The 22694-nt window shown below is 44.4% G+C and overlaps 1 protein-coding gene and 1 pseudogene across 1 annotated transcript; one reads left to right on the forward strand and one right to left on the reverse strand.

Moving 5' to 3' along the window:
- The first annotated feature begins 10512 nt into the window (after positions 1 to 10512).
- Positions 10513 to 11696, forward strand: LOC147981222 (uncharacterized). The gene is made up of 3 exons (XM_087517057.1): positions 10513 to 10572; positions 10701 to 10850; positions 11127 to 11696. Exons 1-3 carry the CDS (start codon positions 10513 to 10515, stop codon positions 11694 to 11696), a joined length of 780 nt encoding a protein of 259 aa, XP_087373183.1.
- Positions 11697 to 15212: 3516 nt separating this feature from the next.
- LOC147981223 (uncharacterized) lies at positions 15213 to 19304 on the reverse strand (annotated as a pseudogene).
- Positions 19305 to 22694: the final 3390 nt, after the last annotated feature.

Raw genomic sequence — 22694 nt, forward strand, 5'->3', positions numbered from 1 at the left:
TTGGTACCGGTTCGTGGCATCAACCGGGACCAATGCCACCCTTTAGTTCCGGTTGGTGCCACCAACCGGGACCAAAGGCCGCCGCTTCCCGCCCTTTGGGCTGCTGAAAAGAGGCCTTTGGTCCCGGTTGGTGGCACCAACCGGGACTAAAGGGGGGCATTGGTCCCAATTGATGCCACAAACCGGGACCAAAGCCTTTTCTATATAACCAAACACTTAGGAAATTTCCCCCCACCCGCCATCCTTCTCTCCAACGCCGCCAGGCTGCTGCGCTGCTCCTCGACGCCGGCCCCTGCCCCGACGTCGCCGTCGCCTCCCCTAGCCGCCCGAGGTCGCCGTCGCCGCCCGCTCGCCGTCGCCCGTGCCCTCGCCTGACGCCGTCGGCGATCGCCGCCCTGCCCCGACGCGCGTCGCGTGCCCCGGCCCGCGTGCCCCCGTCGTCGCCGTCGCCCTGCCCCGCCCCCTTCCTCGCCGGCCGTCGCCCCTGCCCCGTCGCCGTCCTCGCCGCCGAACGCGCGCCCCCTGCCCCGTCGCCGTCCTCGCCGCCGAACGCGCGCCCCCTGCTCCGTCGCCGTCCTCGCCGCCGAACCCGCTCCCCTGCCCCTCCCTTGGTCTGGCCGGCGCCGCCCCTCCCCTGTTCCTTTTTTTCATATATTATATGCTTGTTTTTTTCAGATTATATGTATATATGTGAGTATATGTATTGTGTATGTTGCTTCTTTTTAGATTTTTTTCATATATATGATGATTTGTATTTTGCTTTTTTATAAAAATGTATATATGTTTGTATGTTCTCTGTGTATATATGTTCATATATACAAAAAAGTTAGATTTATATATTTAGAAAAGGATTATCTATATATGTTCTCTGATTTAGTACATTTAGGTTAGTTTCATTTTTAGAAAAGTTTTATATATTTAGGAGAGTAAAAAGGAAAATAAGAAGAGGAAAAAGGAGAAGAAGAGGAGAGGAAGAAAAGGAAGAGGAGAAGAAGAGGAGAGGAAGAAAAGGAAGAGGAGAAGAAGAAAGGAATAGAGAAGAAGAAAAAATAGAAAAAATTTCTATTTTTTCTTCTTCTCCTCTATTCCTTTCTTCTTCTCCTCTTTTTTTCTTCTTTTTTTTCTTCAATCTTCTCCTCTATTCCTTTCTTCTTCTCCTCTTTTTATTTCTTCTTTGTCTTCTTATTTTTTATCGGGCCTGTCGTCGTCGATATACCCCGTGTCCCGATAACTTCAACACGAGGGGGTCGACCTACCCCCTCCCCGATAATATTATTTTCCCATGTATGTATGAAAAAGTTACATTTTTAGAAAAAGTTTTATATATCTAGCTAGGAAAGAAAGAAGAAGAAAAAGAATGAGAGGAAAAGGGAAAATAAGAAGAGGAGAAATAAATAAGAAGAAGAAAAAAGAAGAAAAAGAAGAGGAGAAGAAGAAAGGAATAGAGGAGAAGAAGAAGAAAGGAATAGAGGAGAAGAAGATAAAATATATTCTATTTTCTCTTCTTCTCCTCTATTTCTTTCTTCTTCTCCTCTTTTTTTTCTTCTTTTTTTCTTCAATCTTCTCCTCTATTAATATCTTCTTCTCCTCTTTTTATTTCTTCTTCGTCTTCTTATTTTTTATCGGATATGTCATTGTCGATATACCCCGTGTCCCGATAACTTCAACACGAGGGGGGGTCGACCTACCCCCTCCCCGATAACATTATTTTCCCATGTATGTATGACATCGTTGTCGATATAACCCCCTCCCGGATAACTTCGACCGTGATAACTTATACCACGGGAGCACCCCCCGGCCCTCTCGCTCGACGAAAACTCTCGAGGACACCCAAACCCTAGAAAAAACGATGTCGGTCTCCTACCCCCTCCTGCCATGCCCCTACCCTTGAAGCGTTGCCGAGGTCACCCCCAACCTGGAATAAGCTAGGTCTACGTTTGCCACTAATATATCCACATGTTGTCATGTTTGTGTAATAATTGCCATGTTGTAATATTTGCAGAAACAATGGAGTTCGGACGACACGAGGAACAAGAACAGGTGTTGGGGGACATAATCTTAGCCGGAGGTGATGTCATGTCGTATCTTAACGACAATGATGGTCTGGAAGCAGAAGAGGGTGAAGAAGAAGCAGGCTACGGTGATCGAAGAGTGGAGGAGGAAAGAAATGATTATGATGGCTCCGGTGACCCAATGCTGGTGCAAGACGGAGCCCGTGGTGACGGCTTCGGTGACCGAACAGAGTCCGGCCAGGTAAATATATTAGTTAAGCCTGTGATGACTAGCTAATTGACGCATTCATTTTTTTGGTATGTACACATATTAATTAACTCTTGACTAATTCTTTTTTTTCTAGCCCTCTAGATCGAGCACAACTTCGGTAAAGAGACGAGGCCCGAAGAAAAAGTTGCACTCAGATGAAAGGTTTGAGATCACAGAAATCGCGCGCGATGGCATGCCGATTGAACCCATCCGGACAAAGGAAGCATTTGCTGCTCAGTGCGGGGTTCTTGTTAGGGACAAGATCCCGATCAGCATCCAGCAATGGTGTAAGCCTAAGAACGAAGACCCTGAGGTGTCTTATATCAATGATATGCAGAAAGATGATCTTTGGACTGAGCTGAAGGCAAATTTCACCCTACCGCCAGAGGAGGATCCAGAGAAGCCAGTTAAAGAGCAATTAATCAAGTCTCATGCTCTTAAGAAGATGGCGGGCCTATTCAAGAGGTGGAAGAATGAGCTGAAAATGTTTGTCGACAAAGAAGAGACACCCGAATTCATCGGCAGATATGAGAAGATCAGAGATCACTGGCCCACATTTGTGGCCTACAAGACATCGGAAAAGAGTAAGAAGATGTCGGTGACAAACAAGAAAAATGCTGCAAAGAAGAAGCTTCACCATCGCACGGGGTCAGGTGGCTACCTCAAAGCCCGGCCTAAGTGGGCCAAGGCTGAGAATGATCTACTTGATAAAGGGATCGAACCAGAGACAATGAACTGTCCAGACCGTTGCCAGACTTGGTTCTTCGGGGCTGGCGGAACCTTGGACCCTGTATCAGGGAAATGCGTTTGGACGAACGAGAAAATGAACATCAGTCAAGAAGCTAAAGCACTATATCGATACAGCGCAGCAAGGGACGTTCGTTCCAGACAGAGAGAACGACGAGCTCACAATGGCCCTCGGGAATCCTGAGCACCCTAGACGGACACGAGGCACGCCAGGCTCCGTTCCATGGAAGGCTGGTTTTCCGGACGCAGGCGGTTACAAATGCCAGGAGAGGAGGAAAAAAGTGGAGCATGCCCAAATTCAGACGCTGCACGAATGGGTTCAAGCGCAAGAGGAACGAGAAGTAGCTCGCAGCAAGCGACCTGCCGAAACTACCCCCGAAGCTACCCCGCCATCTCAGTGGAGAAGCAGCGTGGCTTCCACCGAGCTGCTTCAGCCGGAGCATGTCTTGACGGCTCCTGCTAGCTACCCCTGGATGCTATCACGGAGTCTCAACATTGTCACCTTATGACGCAATGGCAGAACTTCAAAGTCAAGGCGGATGTCGGCTCTGTTCGACCTACTGAACCCGACGCAACTTTTCACTGTAGTCCGATTCCAGAAGGATATGCCAGGGTGACGGTGGACGAAATAACGGAGGGACTTGAGGACCTCCAGCTTGACTACCCTACCGGTGAAGGGGAGACCCAGTTGGGTTCTTGTCTATTGACTCCATGCCTATGGAGAAGGAGCTCATCAAGCTTCTGAACAGGACGCCTCCGCCTCCCCCTCCTCCTCCGGCGAGTCAGGGCACTCCGCCTCCTCCTCCGCCTCCTCCTCCGGCGAGTCAGGGCACTCCGCCTCCTCCTCCGCCTCCTCCTCCGGCGAGTGATCAGGGCACTCAGCCTCCTTCTCTGGCGCTGGCGGCACTCCGCCTCCTTCTTCGCCTGCGCCGTTGCGCCCGAGCAGCCAGCCTCCTCCTTCTCCGCCTCGTCAGCAAGGGCGGAAGAGACCCGACGCCGCTCCGGCTGCTCCGGCGCGTCGTAGTCCTTCTCCTCCGCCTCGTAAGCAAAGAAAGAAGACAGTCGCGGCCGCTCCGTCTGCTCTGCTGGCGTCTAGTAGTACAGCCAGAGGCGGGAGGCAATACAGATTCGGTCCTTCTCTGAAGACTCCAGAGAAGTTACCATACGAGAGGACCCCGGAGGAGCACGCCAAGATCGCGCGAGCCGAAGTGAGGAACTTCTTTGAAGGGGTGAAAGCAAAGAAAAATAAAAATCCACCTCCGAAGGAGAAGGTAGATCCGGTGAAAGCGAAACGCACTCTGGCTGCCCTGAAAAAACCAGCAAAGTCTCCGCCGAAAGGCAACTATGACCGCATTATTGCAAAGTCATTTGTCGAAGCGGAGCGGTCGGGAAGTACTGTCAGTGATCAAAGGTTGAAAGAACGACGAGCTGGGAAAAAAATTCCCCAACTCGGCGAACAAGCGAACCAATCGTGCCCCCCACTCAAGGTGCCTACTAATGATCCGAGGATGGTGCCCGGTTATAGAAATATTGGATATTACCTGCCCGACAATGTACATTATGAGTTCTTGGAGGTGGAGGAACACAAATACGAGTACGGGAAGCCTCTCGTCAAAGATGAAAGATCTCTAACAACGATGATGCGAAGATTCCATGATTGGTACATGAAAACCTGCAGAGAGTCTAGGGGAGGAATACTTTGACGCTGAGAGTTAGAGAGGAGCATGACCTCGTTGGAATTGAACTGTTGAATGTTCCATTTGAGGAGTTCTTCCAGTTTTTCAATTAAAAGGCCCTCGATAAAGCAACGTCACTTGCTACTGTCTGTAAGTAGTACTAGCAAATATGTCTGTGCCCTGCAATGGGAGAAAAGATTCGCATGCTTCCAACACAATAAGCACAACTCAAGACCCCTTCACAGGTCCAAATTATCTATTTCAACATAGCATGTTAACGGCGTTGTTGCTTATGCTCCTTCCCGCTATCACCGACCATGGTCGCGGTGTCCACATGAACGCATTGCGTCCGGACATGGTGAATCCCAATGTGATGATCTCAACCACACACACATGTCATTGAACATGCCATTGCAAGTGCGTGTTTAATACTCGTCGAGCTGGATATGACGTCAGCATTTCCTGAGCTACGACTTACATCATCCCTCATACACCTATTAAATTTTAAATTGTATACTTATTATTTTAGATGCATCAAAATTATGTTTATAATACATAAATAATTTGTAAATCACATGGACTTTAAAAAAGCATGATTTTTTATTAAGTTATGAATGTATCTTTAAGCACTTGAAAACTTTTTATAATTACATGATTTTTATTTAGAAAAGGGTGAGCATATTTTTTAATTGTATGGACATTATTCTAATACGTGAACACTTTTCTTAAAGCTGCACACACAACTGGAAATGCATGGACAATTTTTCAAAAGGAACAAAAAAACATGTGAACACTTTTCATTAGTTTGTGTATTCTATTTGAAGTGATTAGGTTACACGTACGCTCGGCCAAATATTTTTCTGGATCGGTTCAATTTTTTTTAGGGACAATTTTTTTTCTTGATATAGTGATTAGGTTAGATTTTTCCTTCCTTCTTTTTAAAAGCCCGCAATCCTTCCTCCATTATCCCACCTAATTATTAACAAATCAATACTTCCTTTTAATTAGTAGCCCCACACAATCCTTCCTTAATTATCCCACCTATTTACAACAATTCCTCCTATAAATTAGAAGCATCCGAATCGGAGCCCACAATCTTTCCTTCAATTATCCAACCTGCTTATTATAACAATCTTTTCTTTTATCCCACAATTCTTTCTTTAATTTGACCATCAATTTAATTACCTCGCCCCTATTTTCTATGCATGTTTGTTAATTCCCGAAGCCTGGTATATTAGAGAGCTCCTATGCGCCGCTCACTGCGGCGAATTGTCGAGCGGACGCACATGCGCGTCTCCAGCTGGGCCGGTCCATTCGCGCAACACAGTGAAAAAATCCCAATAAATTATGCTGGAGAGAGGGATCGAAACAGGGACCTCCATCTTTATATGCACGAGCTAACCATCGCGATAGACAAGTTTTCTTGGTTTGCTATGGCGTGCCGAGCTAAATGTAATGGAGACCCAAACATTTTCTCAAATTCCTAACGCGAAAATTATTTTGAAAAGGTGTTTCTTAAAAAGAGAACACTTTCCAAATTTTAGAAGAAAAACTAAAAGGCATGAAGAAATTTTTGATAAACTGAACACTTTTTAAAATCCCGAACATTTTTTGAATTTAGGGAACAAAATTTTGAAATCGAGAACAAAATTTGAACATGAATTATTTTTAAAGCACGAACATTTTTTTAATCTTGAGAACAAATTTTGAAACAGAGAACAAATTTGTAAGCGCGGAAATTTGAGAACAAAATTTGAACATGAACATTTTTTAAAGCACGAACATTTTTTTAATCTTGAGAAGAAAATTTGAAACAGAGAACAAATTTGGAAGCACGGATTTTTTTAAAGCATGAACATTTTTTTGAATCTTGAGAAGAAATTTTGAAACATAGAATAAATTTGGAAGCGCGAACAATTTCTTACAGCATGAACATTTTTTGAATATTGAGAACAAATTTTTAAACAGAGAACAAATTTGAAAAATCCCGAATAATTTGGAAGCGCAAACATTTTTTGAAGACCTGAACAAAAAAGTTGAAGTCTGGTACATTATATGAATTTCGAAAATTTTGCACTTTTTTGTGTAACGAGAACAATTTTTGAATTTTGAGAACAATTTTTAAAAAACTGACCATTTTACGGAAAGGCAAACAAAATTTGAATATTTTTAAAAAAGGAGAGAAAAGAAAAAGGAAATGAAATAATAAACCAAAGAAAGATAACAAACAGAAAAAACGAAAAAGAAAAAAAGGAAACAGAAAGTAATTTGAAAATCTGAAGAACAAAAAGGAAATAGAAAGAGAAGAAAAGGAATTGAAAAAATGAAATAAAGAAAGAAGAAAAAAAGAGAAAGAAAAAAAACAGAAAAAAAACCCAGTGAAAAACCGGTTCAAGAACCTTCTGGAAGGTTCCCAAAACCGGTCGGGAACCTTCCAGAAAGTACCTACTGTAGCGCGCGTAGTTGGGCCGGCCCATCTGGATCGCTAGGTCGCTCGGCTCTGTGCGTTCGCTCGACAATCTGCCGCAATGAGCGTCCGCTAGGATATTCCGGTATATTAACCAGTGCGAGTTGGTTTAGAAACGCGATGTGGGCCAATTGAAGATGAAATGTTAGTCGTTTAGTTGGTTGTGCGAGCTAGACCCTTACGCAAGGTCATCAGTTCGACTCCCAGAGCCCACTTATTTTCACGGTGTCGCTTCGTGGCCTGATTTTTTCACTTTCTAGAAAGCCCACCCATGGGCCTGTTTGGCCTAGTACAGGCTGGTTATGTGCGGGGAGGAGAAAAAATGGTCTTGAGGCCGGATGGGCTGAGGCCCAGGCGCGGAAGATGTGTTCCTTAATTGCCCGGCAAAACAACACAAAATTTTAGTACCACATAGTAAAAATTATAATATGGGTGAACGGATGAAAAAATTGAAGAAACACACCTTACTTTATTAGTAGGTATAGACTACTTCTGTCATTAAGTCACTCTATATAAGTCAGCTCTTTCATTGCATGTATTTATAAGTATCCTCACTATATTATGCAGATTAAAGATCGCCGAATTGAAGAAAAGACAAATCGGTGATATTGGGTTCATTAACACAAATCTCATAGATGCAACTGAGGTTAAATATCGTGCCGAAGATACCGAGGCCAACTTGCTACGATCGTTGATAATAAATGAAAACAAAGATATAATACTCTTTCCTTACAATTTCAAGTGAGTGTTACTGTCTTGTGCATATTCGGTTTCCCTTATTAGTCCAGGTTATAGTAATGTAATTGATGAGTTATGCATGCGTGCGCAGGTTCCACTATATTCTCCTAGAGATTAAGCTTGAGCAGGGACTAGTAACCGTCTTAGACTCGAGACGAAAAGATCGCCAGGACTATGCGGACATGACTCAAGTGCTCGAGAAGTAAGTTAAATCTATCATTATCCACCATATCAGCAACTTTGTTCATTTCCTGATATCAAGTAATTGTTTTCTTTGTCTGGCGAGGTTTGGAGAAAATTCACCAAAAAAGCTCCGGCACTGCCGAAGAAGCTGCAATTTAGACACCCGAAAGTAAGTACTATAGTAACATGTTCCGCGCATCTCCTGGTGATTCAAGCGCTAGTTTCATCAATACCATTTGGCATGCTTGCTTATCAGTTTGATTGACCTCTATTTCTTGTAAAGTGGTTGTGGCAGGAACAAGGGAATGATTTCTGTGGATACTACGTTTGCGAGTCCATCCGCCACACGACCTGTGAGCGAGGATACTCTGACGAACAATATGAAGTGCGTAAGCAATAATATTCACAATTTTATTTTATTACCATCATTTGTGTTGAGTTTCATTTATTCATATATATATATATATATATATATGTTCAAATTAGATGTTTCGGATGCGGGATGAACTCCTAGCACCAGATCATGTGCGAGCAATTCAAGAGGAATTGGCGGCATTCTTTCTTGACCACGTGATCGCTGAAGACAGAGAATACTATGTGGACCCTGTGTTCATATATAATTAGGAGATTATATTGTAAGAGATAATTATTGTATATATGTAGCCGATAGTGTCGGATAGATATATGAGAACTTGTTGTTCGACCAATCTCTCGAAGAAGGAGAGGTGGTCGATATCACTTCTCTCTGTATGCATATGTTCATGACGATCTTCTATTTCCTTTATTTGCTTACTAGCTAGCGTGTCTAGTCCTCTCTATATACACGTATATATAGCTTCGTCCAAGCACGGACATAAGAGAGGACACTTCTCTCTATTAATTAGCTAGCTAACACAATATATGAAACACCTAAATTAAATCCCCAAAAACCCCAACCCCCCCCCTTTCAAAAAAAAACAAAAACTCCAGCCCCTGAAATGCTGACGCGTGGATGCCTATTGGTCCCGGTTGGTGCCACCAACCGGGACCAAAGGCCCTCCTGCCCGGGCTCGGCGCACCGGCCACGTGGAGGCCCATCTGTCTCGGTTCGTGTAAGAACCGGGACTAAAGGGTTAGGGCATTAGTAACAACCCTTTAGTCCCGGTTCACAAACCGGGACAAAAGGCCCTTATCAACTGGGACGAATGATTTTTTTTCTACTAGTGCCAGGGCATATGCACATCTAAGTGATTCAATGAAACATAAAAAAGCAATAGAAAATAGTTGCACGAATCTCCACATAGAATCAATAACATAGGACTTGAATGTGCAATACTTAGGGCACATCTAGATTTTTTTTGCCACACACAGAACAATGTTAACCACACATGCAAAGAATATCATGAACTACTCTATCTTCTTCCTATAATTAGGTGCATTGTTGCTAAGATCATTCATTTTTTATTAGTAGGCTGATCAAGTTAAACTGTAGTCAAGAAGAACAATATCTCAATTCATGATGATCCAATGCAAATATCTGCAAAATAGAAATATCTCTTTCGAATAGTTTATATTGTGCTTATTTATTACCCTTTTTAAGCAAAAAATTATACCGAAATCAGAAGGACACAGGCACTATACCATCCAGCCACTCTCCATTTAGTACTAGATCCGCCACATGGTGAAGCTACATTTGGACTTGGGTATGCATTTATGGGCTAAGCTACGTAGGTACTTGGTTGTATAAATGTACATTTTTTTTGCAAAACTTTGGAGTACCTATGTAAGATGTGCATGTATAGAACAATATACATAAAGGCAAATAGAAACATGAGTAAAATTGTAAATCTTAGGTACCATACAATATTGTTTGTATGTTGGATCCGCTACCATTCCTATATGATGAGACTGTGGAGATCTATTGCTCGCATGTATTCTAATTTTATTCTTGATAACTTTATCACTGTAAATTCCCGGAGCAACACGCGGGATATTGTCTAGTTTCCCATACTTTTATGTCCACCAAAATACAAACCGTACAGTTGTGCCAATCTGCACATAAATCCGCCTTTTTAGGTAATAGCACCCCAGGTACCCTAACTTGCACCCAATGTGATGATCTAGTCCCAAAGTTGCAAAACTAGACCAAACCATACCTCAACTTGCATCCAATGTGATGTTTTAGTCCCAGGCCAATGAGAACTCGCCAATTGGCTGCCAAGTGGCTTGGCCGGTTAGCACGCGCATATTTTCACAAAACCCCCCTACCGTTTCCCTGAATCAACCCGCACTCACCCCCCCCCCCCACCTGAATTAAATCTGTCGGATACGAGTTCACGTCCGTTCCAGTTGCAGCACGACTCGTTCCCCATCTGCCCCCCTCAACCCCAGCAGCTTCTCCGTGCCGCCAGCAAGCTCGCCGCCGCCGTTCAGCTCACTGTCGCCCTTCAGCTCGCCCCGATGGTATCTTGGAGTGAAGGATCGAGCTCGTCGTCCGACGTCTACTCTGTGACTAGTGAGGTTAGTTGTTGACGGTGCCTATGCCAGTTAGGGATTGAGCAAAAAAGGGGAAGGAGGTAGAAGTTAGGGATGTAGTAGTTAGGTATTCGATGCCTTCCTCTTTGCTGAGCATTTTGCGCATGTTGTAGGCTCCTGCTCCTGCCACCATTTTCTGCTCTGAGTGGAGAGGCCTTGCTACAAATCTTGCAGCTAGATGTGAACATGAAGATGTCTGTGAGAAGTTTGTGTCTTTTGAATTAGTTGACAGTGGGAGGAGGTATCTTGCTTGTGCACAAAAGGTTAGTAGATCTCCAGTTAATTTTTCATACTTGCAATGTGTCATCTTACCGTGATCTGTATAAGAGTGTGGAGGAGTGCATCTTCAGTTAACAGCTTGTTGTTTTCTGAACTTAACTAAATTTAAATAAACTTAACTGAATTGAAATGAAGTTAAGTGAACCTAAATGAATTTAAATGAGTTAAGTGAACCTAACTTCATTTAAATGAATTTAACTGAATCAATAGTGCTCCAAGATTTTCATTTATCTAAAGTTGTTTTCTTTGTTATTTGGTAGGGATCACCTAAATGCAACTTTGTGGAGTGGATTGACCCTGAATGGTCTGCCACTCCGAAGATGAGTTTAGCCAGGGTTTGGGGCATGTATGATGATGAGAACAAGTTAAGGATCAGTGATAATTTACATCTTGCTGAAGAAAATCTTAGGGTTGTGAGAGAGAAAGAAAAGATGGAAAAAGATCTGAGGTTTTTTAAACTAGATTTTGCTAAGATGGTGGCTGAGAAGGAGCAGGCAATTACTGAGTTGGGCAATGCAAGACTTGCTGTTTCTGACCTAAAGCAAGAGCTTGAGAAGAAGAAGCTGTCTGATAAATCTAGCACTAGCATTCATCAGGTTGTGAGGGCTAAGGCAGAGAAAGATAGGGATGAGATGAAGCAACAGATGGACATCATGAAGGAACAGATGGACAACATGAAGGAAGAGTTGGACAAAGTTGTGTCACAGAGGGATGACCTGAAGAAGGAGATGAAGAAATTAGAGTACATGATTGGTGATTTATTCAGGCACAAGGAGGAGACCAAGAGCAAGATAAGGAGGGTGAAGGAGATCTTAGATGAATTTGAGTAATTCCTTGTTGGTGTAATGCTGCCTTAAGTTGGAGCTATTAATTAGTTGTACTTCTTTAGTGAACTTTGTTGATTTGTATGCCAGTATCATCTAAGGCACTGAATTTGTATGACTGCTTTTGGTTAACTGAATTTGTATGACTGCCCAAGTTATGTTGTTGCAAGGTGTTACTAGATAACTGAAATTTTGACAGTGTTACTGAAGATTCAGTTTCACTGAATTACCAGTTCACTGAATTTGTCTCTCTCTGTTTGCATGTCCAGTTAACTGAATTTGTAGTTAAATGGATTATGAGTTTAACTAAAGACTACTTAACTGTATCAGTTAACTATACAGTTAACTAACTGTATTTGTTTCAGTTAACATGACTTTAACTGAAGATATGTTATTTAACAGTATTTGTCTCAGTTAACATGAGTTTAACTGAAGACTAGTTAGCTGAGTTAAAATGTTCAGAACTGGAACTAAACAGAGAATAAGTAGTATAGATTTAGTAAAATACAGTAAGAGTTAACTGAAGAAAAAGCACTGACTCATACATAGATAAAGCACTGACATGCAGTGCACTCATACATAGGTAAATAAAACACTCACTCATACATAGATAAATAAAAGAGTCACTCATACATAGATAGACTTGCATTGACATGCATTCATACATAGATAGAAGATCTAGGAGCAATGGGGTGTTTCATAGCTTAATCATCTGGGTAAAGAATCCTGGCCCACCTCATCCTAGTGACCTGAAAGGGATGGAGATTAGCCCTCCTCTCCTTGCCCAGTAGATGATCTCATCATCACTAGGGTTTGATCCAGGTGGGAATGCCTCTAGGAACTGCTAAACATCCTTGCGGTTGCGTGCTGCAAGGATTCTCTCAGCCAGTTGCCTTCTCTGCATCCTTCTTGCCTCTCTACGCCTAGCTACATTGGGTACCTCTTCTGCATCTACTACCTCTCCAGGATCCATGTCCTCCTAGGGTTCTCTCTGGCATCTGGGGGAGGAGAAGAGAGGAATTGTCCTTTGACTGCTGGTTGTGCCATTTGGGTTTGGGTGTGCTTTATATAGCAGTAAGAGGGTGGGTGGTAGGTAAATCTTGGTGGTGGGTGGCTGGTATGTCATTATTCTGGGCTAATATTAGGCAGTAAATTAAAAACAAGCCAATTTTTACAGGCTAATATTAGGCACAAAAGTCAAAAACCCATACCATTGTCCTAGGCTAATATTAGTCAAAAACCCAACCTAACCCATTATTGTGGGCCAGCTAATTTGTATTCAGTAAACTCCTTTTAACTGAATTTGTATTTGTATTCACTAAGTTTAACTGTAGTTGCTTAACTGAATTTGTATTTGTATTCAGTAAGTTTAACTGAATTTGTATTCAAGTTAATGGCCAGCTAATTTGTATTCAGTAAGTTTAACTAAATTTGTATTTGTATTCAGTAAGTTTCATTGAATTTGAATTTGTTTTAGTAAACTCACTTTAACTAAACAACAGCATTTTGTAGCAGCATATACAACTAACAACAGCAGCAACAACATATGAAAGCAACATATACCAAAAGCAGCATATACAACTAACAACAGGAACAACAACATATGAAAGCAACATACATATAACTTAGGTAGTTGCAGCATAAGTTCAACCCACATGCAGTTGTAGCGGTAGTTCAACACAGACCAAAAGTAGCTCAAACTAAGATCTCCTTCACCCTCCACATGCAGCAAAAGTTGCCCATTCGAAACTACAGATAACTTATGTGCTCAGAACTAAGTGAAGCACACCTAAATACTAACTGATATGCTAACTTATATGCTACTGAGCGTACCTAACTACATTCAGCAGTCTTCAGTTCTTCAGCCGCTTCAGGCGCTGGGAGCGGCGCACCTCCCCTGAAACTTGAATCTTCGTCGACTTCTTCCTCTTCTTTGATCCTTCCCGTGCTTGCCCGTCCACCACCTTCGCTAGCACCTCCTCCACCACCTCTTGCTTCACAATGTCAGAGACCTCTGGCAGCAGGTCCACGTCAATGGGGAGCTCCCTGTCGCCCTCGTTGCCGGCGATGACGGGAGCCAGCATCACGACGTCGTCCGGCTCGTCGTCAGATAGCACGACCACCTCTATGTACTCCTCGCCTGAAGACTCGCTATCCGGCATGTAGCCAGAGTCAGAGTCGGAGTCGTCGGAGTAGGATTCATCGTCGGAGGAGGATTGGATGTCGGAGACGTCGTCGTGGACGAGCAAGTCGGGGTTGAAGCGGTTCCAGTAGGCTGTGTTGACTGGCGCGGGGAGGGCGAGGACGACGTCGTCGACACGCTGCATCCTAGAGGCAACGCAGAACGGATCCGGGTGCGGTAATGGCGTGGTGGCGGAGCGGTACATCCACCACCACGCGCGCTGCCTCGGATCATCCGACCGCGTCTCGGCCATTGCGAAGCGCAAGACCAGGACCGGAGAGATGCCAGGTGCGGGCATGGCGCGACGCTTCTCGTCGTCAGTCATGACCTTTACGAGGCCGCGCGCGTGGTGGAGGAGCATCTCGCCAGAGGGGAACCATCTTGCTATCTCTTTCAGGTCCGCGCGGAGCGCGTCGTTGTCGCCGGCCAGATCCTCGATGGCCCTCTGCCATGCGGGGGTGTTGTCCATGGCGCCGACGGCGGCGTGGAGCTCGGCGGTGGGGGTTTTCTTGGTGGAGCGGGGTAGCGGGGAGACCGAGGAGCGAGGTGCGACGTGGGTGGACTGGGAGCGAGGTGGAGTTGAGCTAGTGGAGTGAGGTGGTTGGCTTTAAAGGCCTAGGAAACCGAATCGGCGGAGCGACCGAGCTAGTGGAACGGTGGGTCTACTTAACTATAGTGCGTGGCATTACCTAAACAAATCACTACTACTATCACACTGGCAATGCAGTTAGGTTTGCTATCCACAGGTCCTGGGTTCGATGCCCAGGACAAACATTTAAAAAAAAATTCTTTTTAATTAACAAGAGCAGTATTCACTCCAGAATAGATAAGTATTAAGTTAACATAAGCAGTATTCACTCGAAAACAATTTATAAAGTTTATTTTCAGTCAAAAGCAGCAAAATTCACTTCTGTTAACACAACAAAATTCAGCTAAATTCGGAACTCGTGGCTCTGCTTATCTACAGTGCATGGCACCATCTAAACAAATCACTATTACTATCACACTGGCAATGCAGTTAGGTTAGCTATCCACAGGTCCTGGGTACGATGCCCAGGACAAACAATTGTTTTCTAAAATTCTTTTTAATTAATAGCAGCAATATTCACTCCAAAACAGATAAGTATTCACTCCAAAACAATTTTTCAAGTTTTTTTCAGTCAATAGCAACAAAATTCACTTCAGCAAAATTCAATGAACAACAACATTCAAATATGCCACATTTTGCCACCAAAAATGAGGCAACTTATGCCACAGTTTGACATAACAAAAAAGGCCAGTTTATGAGTTACATAAGTATAGGCCTTGTCAAAAAATGGTGGCTGACAACTGCCACTAGATCAGGCAGCAGGAAAATCATCAGGAGGAGCATTTAGGTCAGGAATATGACTGGCAATGTCATCTCCAAACATCAGCCACCATGCCCTCTCACCTGCTTGGCCTCCTCTTCCTCTCCCAGCTTCTGGATTTGCTCCTCTCCCTCTCCCAGCTTCTGGATTTGCTCCTCTCCCTCTCCCAGCACCTGCATTTGCTCCTCTCCCTCTCCCAGCACCTGCACTTGCTCCCTCTCCTGACCCTGCATCTGCCCTTGCACCTCTTCCTGGAGCTGAGACTGCACTTGCTCCCCTTCCTCTTCTTGCATTTGGATGTACCTCTCCTCTGCCTCTCCTTTTCTTTCCTCTTGCAATGTCAGCTACAGTTCTTGCCCTTGTCTGCCTAGCAATATTCATTTCTGTAGTCACCCTGGGTTGTGGTATTTCAGCCCCAGCAGCAGCAACAAATGAAGAGAGCTCAAGCAGTGGGCCATGGACCCTTTGAGGAGGTCTTCTTGCTCTTTCCCTGGTGGCCATGTTAAAAACCATACTAGTTGGTGACTCAGTAGGATCCAACCTAGGATCTGGCCTGTTTGGAAAGATGTTCTGCAAAGAAAGATGTTCAAATAAGCTCATTTTAGGGAGTTCATGCATTAGAGCCAACTGTGCAAAATGATATGCAACAGAAGCATACCTGAAGAAATGTTGGATCATCATAGTTATCATCAACAAGCTCTACTCCTTCTGCAATTAGTGCTTCCTGCCACCTGTAGTGCCCTTTCCTGTTGTGGTCAGCTCTGCCACAAATTGAGCAGTGCATTGTCACACCTTTTTTGTTCAGATATCTAACACCATTCCTGCTTCTCTTCTCTTCTGATGTTTTCTTCCTGTTTTTCTTTGGCCTTCCCAACTGTTTAGTGAAAACTGGTGGATATACTTTGTCTCCATTATGTTTCTCCCAATGTTTTGGATCTCTAAGTGGAACCAGAGTGTATCCATATGCTTTCAGATAATTCTCCACACTGTAGCAGTCATGAACCATTGTATCTGGGTCAATTCTCTCCTCCCTGCAGCATGCTATACTATGGCCACATGGTACTCCAGAGAGCTGCCATCTCCTGCAGTCACAAGTGTGCAAGCACAAGTCAACTGTATAACTAGAGTTACCAGACTGAACTCTGAACAATTGTTGGCCAGCTTCAGAGACATGGCAATTAGTAGCAAACTCAGTGTTCTTGTCTAGTCTCTTCTTGATCTTTGGGCATATTCTCCGCCCTGCCCACTTCTCTATGGCCTCTCTCTGTTTACTCACTAGCCTTTGCATGATCTTATAAAAGATGTATTCCAGCATGGACAACACTGGCATCTCTCTGCCCTCCAGAATGTAGTTGTTAAATACTTCAGAATTATTGTTCAGCAGAATATCACACTTGGGAAAGACACTAAAAATGATTTACACCATGTCTTTGGATCAAGTCTTTCAGTCCAGTGGAAAGCAGCTGCACTGTGTCCATCCATTTTCTCACAGTTTTGGCTCCACTTAACCCTATTTGGTGCTCTTGCAATGGCCCACAGATCTTGATTCAGTTGCTCTCCTTTGTGCTTCTCATTGAAATTCTGATAAATATGCCTAACACAAAACCTATGCTCAGCATCTGGCTAGATTTTTTGCACAACATTGATCAAACCTTTCTGCTTGTCACTCATAATAGTGAAAGGAGCAGTATTTGTGATGTTAAGGTCATCTCTCAATGTAGTGAGAAACCACTCCCAAGAACTAGTGCACTCTACTTCTACCCAACCCATTGCAATGGGGAAAATGCAGTCATTAGGATCAATACCCACTGCACTAAGCAACACTCCTTTAACCTATTTTTCATGTGACAGCCATCAATGAAAATAATGGGCCTGCATCCCTTGAGCCAACCCCTTTTGCATGCATCATAAGACCAATATAGAGTTTTCAGACATTTCCTGCCCTGTGGGAAGTCTTTGTCTCTAACAACCTCAGTTGACAGAAGAAATGTAGACCCAGGGTTGGTATTCCTCAATTCATGACCATAGTCCCTAAGCCTACTGAACTGCTCTACTTCATCACCATGGATCTCCTTAAGTGCTGCAGTTCTTACCCTAGCTAGCTTCCATCTGTTAGGGGTGGCATGAAATTGATTGGTGATTTTTCTTGAAAATGTACCTAGTGACATCTTCTGGTCATCTCTGAACTCATTTATGAAATACTTGCACAGGAATTTTGTTGTCAGTGACCTTATCTTCCATTTCTTCTGACACATATGTTCTCCATAGTAAGTCTTGATGACAAAACCCCCTGTCGTGTTGTCATTGCGAGCATACAGATACCATGGGCAACCATCTTCACAAACTGCTTCAAGTCTCCTCTTATCATTCTTTATCTTCTTGATCTACACTCTGTTTCTAACTGAATATGCAGCCAGTGCATGTCTTAGATCAACCACATCAGCAAATACCATCCCTACTTTAAACACAGGGGAAATCATGTCCACCTTTGCATTGAAAGCTTTAAACTTGTACCTAAGTTCATCTTCTTGCTTAGTTGATAGGTTGAGATCTTCATCCTCAAGCAAGTATTCAGGCTCCACATCATCCTCATCCTGATCAGCTTCTTCATCAACATCAAAGTCAATGTTGTCATCATAAAGATCATCATCACCATCATCTATGTCATAGTCACTGTCACTGAAATCAGAATCTGAAACAACTACATCTTCAATAACTGTTTCTCCATCTTCAGTTAGCATATTGTGCTCAGCACCCTCAATAAGCAAACTCTGTGGGTCTGTTCCAATTGGTGCAATCTCTAACAAGGGATCTTCAGTTAGCAAGTTCTGCTCAGCACCATCAATAAGCAAAATCTCTGGGCCTGTTCCATTTGCTGCAATATCTGACAAAGGATCTTCTACAAAGACTGAAACTAGGCTATGGGAAGGGGATGCATTTGCTGTTGCAGAACTTGTTGTTGATGTTATGAAAGATAGGGGCAATGTGCACATCAAGTCAGACCTGAAGTTGCTGATGAAATCTGTATGGTCAACCATGACTACAAGCATCTTATGCTCAGCACTAGCTCTTATCATATGCTGCACATCCTCATCACTGCTAATTCTGATCAAACCATCTGAGATTGGTTTATTTGGTTTGCTCAAGTAAATGATGTGCTCACTCAAAGGATATCCCAACCAAACCAAGTGTTGTTCAAGCAATGAATAAGAGAAAGTGCCACAGTCAACAAAGTCTAGCACCTCAACAGAAGGGTTCCAGTACTCCAGGTTTCTGATTGGGCCACAGAAAATTCCACCATGCTCAAGTTCCAGTGTAAAAAATGGACTGTCCATATTTTCTCCATTTGCTGCATCACACACTGTATTCAAAACAAAGATGCATCAGTTGAAAAACAAATATTCAGTTAACTGAATAAACAAAGATTTAACATACTTGAACAATAGCTTAAGGTTCAGTTAACTGAACCTTTCAGTTACCTACAGTAAGCTGAAAAAAATTCTGATAACTGCAGTACTTGACAAAATTCTGATAACTACAGTAACTGCAAATATTTAGTTAACTATAGTAACTAAACATATTCAGTTAAATACAGTAACTGAACATATTCACTATACTACAGATAACTGAACATGTTCAACAGCAAAAACTAGTTAAGTTTCACAACACGAACAAATGCTTGAGTAGAGTACAGGCTAAAGCAGAACAAAAAGGCGACTACAAAGACATTAACATCTAATTTGCCCCCCATAAACCCTAGCTATCGTGTCGAACCCAAACCTAATTTCATCGGCCGAAAACCTAGCTCCACTTCGCCATACATGACCCTACTCAAAAAACACAACTAGACGACCCCGATTCAAGCACAAATGGACGCGATTCGAGCTGCAAACGGCGGGGCGACGAGCTCAGAGGAGCAAAGCAGAGGAGAGGAGAGGGAGGAAAAGAAAGCAGAGACGGGGCACCGAGCTCACAGTAATCAGGAGGGAATGCGCCCAACGGCCGGACGAGATGAGCAGATGCCGGCGTCTCCACGCCGCCGGCGAACGGCGGCGACGACGCCTCAGTCGCTGACGTCACCATCGCCTCGCCAGCCCGTGAGCTCTGTCGCCCCGACAGCGACCAACCTCTCCCTCTCGAACGGACGTGAACTCGTATCCGACATATTTAATTCAGGTGGGAGGGGGTGAGTGCGGGTTGATTCATGAAAACGGTAGGGGGTTTTGTGCAAATATGCACGTGCTGACCGGCCCAGCCACTTGGCAGCCAATTGGCGAGTTCTCATTGGCCTAGGACTAAAACATCACATTGGATGCAAGTTGAGGTATGGTTTGGTCTAGTTTTGCAACTTTAGGACTAGATCATCACATTGGGTGCAAGTTAGGGTACCTGGGGTGCTATTACCTCTTTTTTTCAAATTTCTGCACCTTGGGTTTGGAGCGACACAGCAGAGTCCTCCTTTTTTTTGAGAAATGTTTCATTCAAATCACGAATCAGTACAAAGTAGTTGATCCCTACAAGCACACTGAAACGCAAACACAAAGGACCATGAACACCTAGAGTACCCTAAGACAACCATAACACAAGATCTCCGAAGCCTGGTGTCATCATCCCTGAATCTTGAGAGAAGACCCCTGCAGCAGAAGGATCTGCAACCAGTCACAAACAGGTCATCATCTTCGAGCACGGTACAATTGCCGCCACGCTGCTTCCTCCTTTCTTGACACCAGCGCTGAGAGGGCATGGACATCAATCCAACACACCTGCAACAGTCGTCGCCATCTTTGGCTTTGAGTACCGCGAAAAGTATCCCTTCCGAAGGAAGAGAACTCGAGTCATCCGACTGGTGTAGCACCGCGGCCGGGCCATCCGCCCGGACAAAGCAGGATCTCCCACCAACATCAGCGCAGAGGAAGGAGAAGAACAGCAGCAGCAAATCATACCAACAAGGAAGAAGAAAGGTCTTCGTCTCCCTGCCTCCATCGCCCATCTGAGGATCCAAAAGGCAAGTGCCGATGGACCTCCAACCACCATAGCCCGCGGCCTCGACGAGATCCGGGGATCCCCAACACCGCTGGCTCCTAGACGAATGCAAAAGCCTCGCCTGACCGCGAACGGAGCCTGGAGAAACTTATTCCAACGCGACACCACCACAACGGCCTCGGCAGCGTCTCCCTCAACCCTAACCCTGCCACACAGCCACCTAGCGAACAGACCCGAGGTTCCCCCTCCCTCCTGCCGCCGGAGCAGCCGACGGAGAGAGAGGGAACCGGCGGCGTCGCTGGCGGCGCGCAAGGGATCCCTCGCCTCCTTGATCGCCTAGATCCTACTTTTCTGGGCGCGAGCCGGTAGTTTGTTTTGGATTCCACAGCAGAGTCCTCCTAGCGTACGTGACTTGATACAATCCCTTGCACGCACGCGTGACCTCAAAGTCTGATATAATCTACGATCTCCCTTTTTTCCTTCTTTTTTTGATACTTTCCGTTTTTTGTCAATCTGATCCGATCCCTTGCCAAACGCGCGGCCGGAACTCAGATAGTAACAAGATCCGCGTCTCGCCCTCGAGGCAGAAGCATTTTGTTTTTGTATGATGTGGACCAAACCGATCTGATTCCAATCAGGACTCGATAATGTCCTCCACCTTCCTTGTAAACTCGTCGAGATCGACGGAAATCAACGATTTGTGTCTTCCCTTTCCTTCTACCAACTCGCGGTCGCGCCCACCACTAGATTACATCCAATCGAAGCAAAGTCAATTTCCTATTAGGTAATATTTGGATATACCTGTCTATTTTTAATGAAGAAGTTGGTAGAGGTACTCCGGTTTTATTTTCGTCTAGTTTTAATCCTCCCATCTTCCACCACCCGGTAACATTGGTTATTTTATCCATTGGTTTATCTTTCATTCAAAAAAAAAATCAGCACTTTCCTAACGTGCCAATGATCACGGATCTAGCTTTCCTAACTTATTCGAATCAATTGATCTTTTTTATTAATAAAGTTTGCTTTAGGAAACAAATAATATATTTTCAGAAAAGAAATAACGAATTTTAAGAAAACTAACAAGTAAACCATGACAAACAAATCGTATTGTAAGATTATTATATCTTTGCTCCTAAAACGGGAGCCGTTCGTTTGTACCCAAGCTCGTCGATCAAAGGAATCCATCGATTTTTTTCACGATCAAACCCCACGTCCACACCTTTCATTCTGTTTTTTTGTCTCCCGTCACGGTTCCTCTTCCGGTCTCCTGAAGGCAAACATGCTCCCACGAGGCCACGACCACACATGGTCCTTGATCCTTTCACCACCACAATCAACGTACGGACAGAGTGGCGGTGCCCGCTCGGCTCCGCCGCAGCGACCGCACCCGGCGCGAGGCATCGCTCTAGGTGGCGTGGCGGTGACGTAACACTCGCGACCGCGGCCACCCGCGGTGTAGCTGCTGATGGCGACGGCGGTGCACGCTTCCTCGCAGCCACCGGTGGTTGCTCCCCATCTCCGGATGGTCCCGGCATAGTCGCAAGCGGCACGGCGACACCCTTCACTACTACCCCTTCGAGCGTCCGCAGCTGCAGCGGGTGGTCCTCCGACGAATAGCAGCGGCGACGCCGGCGGTTACTTTTCTTCTCATCTTGGCGTCCTCCGGATCCGCCATCACCGATGCCGCGCGCTTCCCATTCGCGACCTCTCGGTGTTATCTGATCCTTGATGTTGTCTCCGTCCATGAAACCTCCTCCTCGACCCCTTGTGCTGCCCTCTCGCACGACTTCTTCTCACGCCCTTCTTTTGTGCCATAAAGGCCCTCGGTTAAATCTGCGACTCAATTGCAAATCGAAATTGCCGACCCAGCCAATCTCACCGAAACGACGCCTAGCTCGCCATGCTGCACTGACTGTAAGTACCTTGACCTCTACTTCCTATATACACTTGCAGTATTTGAGGGTTCATGAATGGAATGGCGAGAAGCCTTTTTGGATGCTTAGATTCTTGATGTGTGTTCTATAGTTTCCTTGACGCATGATCTGGGAGCAGGAAGGCAAGGAGCCAATTTGTGCTTTATTACTTTATAAGAGACAGTCTGGTGCAAAAAGACGCCAGTGCGGAGCGAAGGTTCTATTTTCACAGGCTTGCTTGGCTACTGAGGAGATGGGCATTTATTCAGTGGCGTTGTCGATTGGCTGAATATGCTTCGAGTTGGACACTTTCAGTATGTACAGGATACAATTAGGTAAGAGAGCAACCTTGGTTTTTGGCTTCGGTGTAACTAGCCATTATGTCATATCTTATTCGGGTTCAGGTTATGGAAATGATGTAACAAAAAAGTAAATAGCTATATATTGACTTAACTGGCAGAGTACAATGTGGTAGATTCATGCTTTAGGGATTTGGTTAGGAGATAATTACGAATTTGATTAGGAATGGTCTAAGATTTGGGTAGGAAGTGGTGACGTTTTTGTGTGTTTTTTTTTG

This window comes from Triticum urartu, chromosome 3A (genome assembly GCF_056163025.1).
Source record: "Triticum urartu cultivar PI428250 chromosome 3A, HENAU_Tu73, whole genome shotgun sequence".
Lineage (NCBI taxonomy): Eukaryota > Viridiplantae > Streptophyta > Magnoliopsida > Poales > Poaceae > Triticum > Triticum urartu.

Coding starts and splice junctions, on each gene's coding strand:
- LOC147981222 (XM_087517057.1), top strand. CDS start 10,513: ATGGTATCTTGGAGTGAAGGATCGAGCTCGTCGTCCGACGTCTACTCT. Junction 10,573..10,700: donor TCTACTCTGTGACTAGTGAG/GTTAGTTGTTGA, acceptor CGCATGTTGTAG/GCTCCTGCTCCTGCCACCAT. Junction 10,851..11,126: donor ATCTTGCTTGTGCACAAAAG/GTTAGTAGATCT, acceptor GTTATTTGGTAG/GGATCACCTAAATGCAACTT.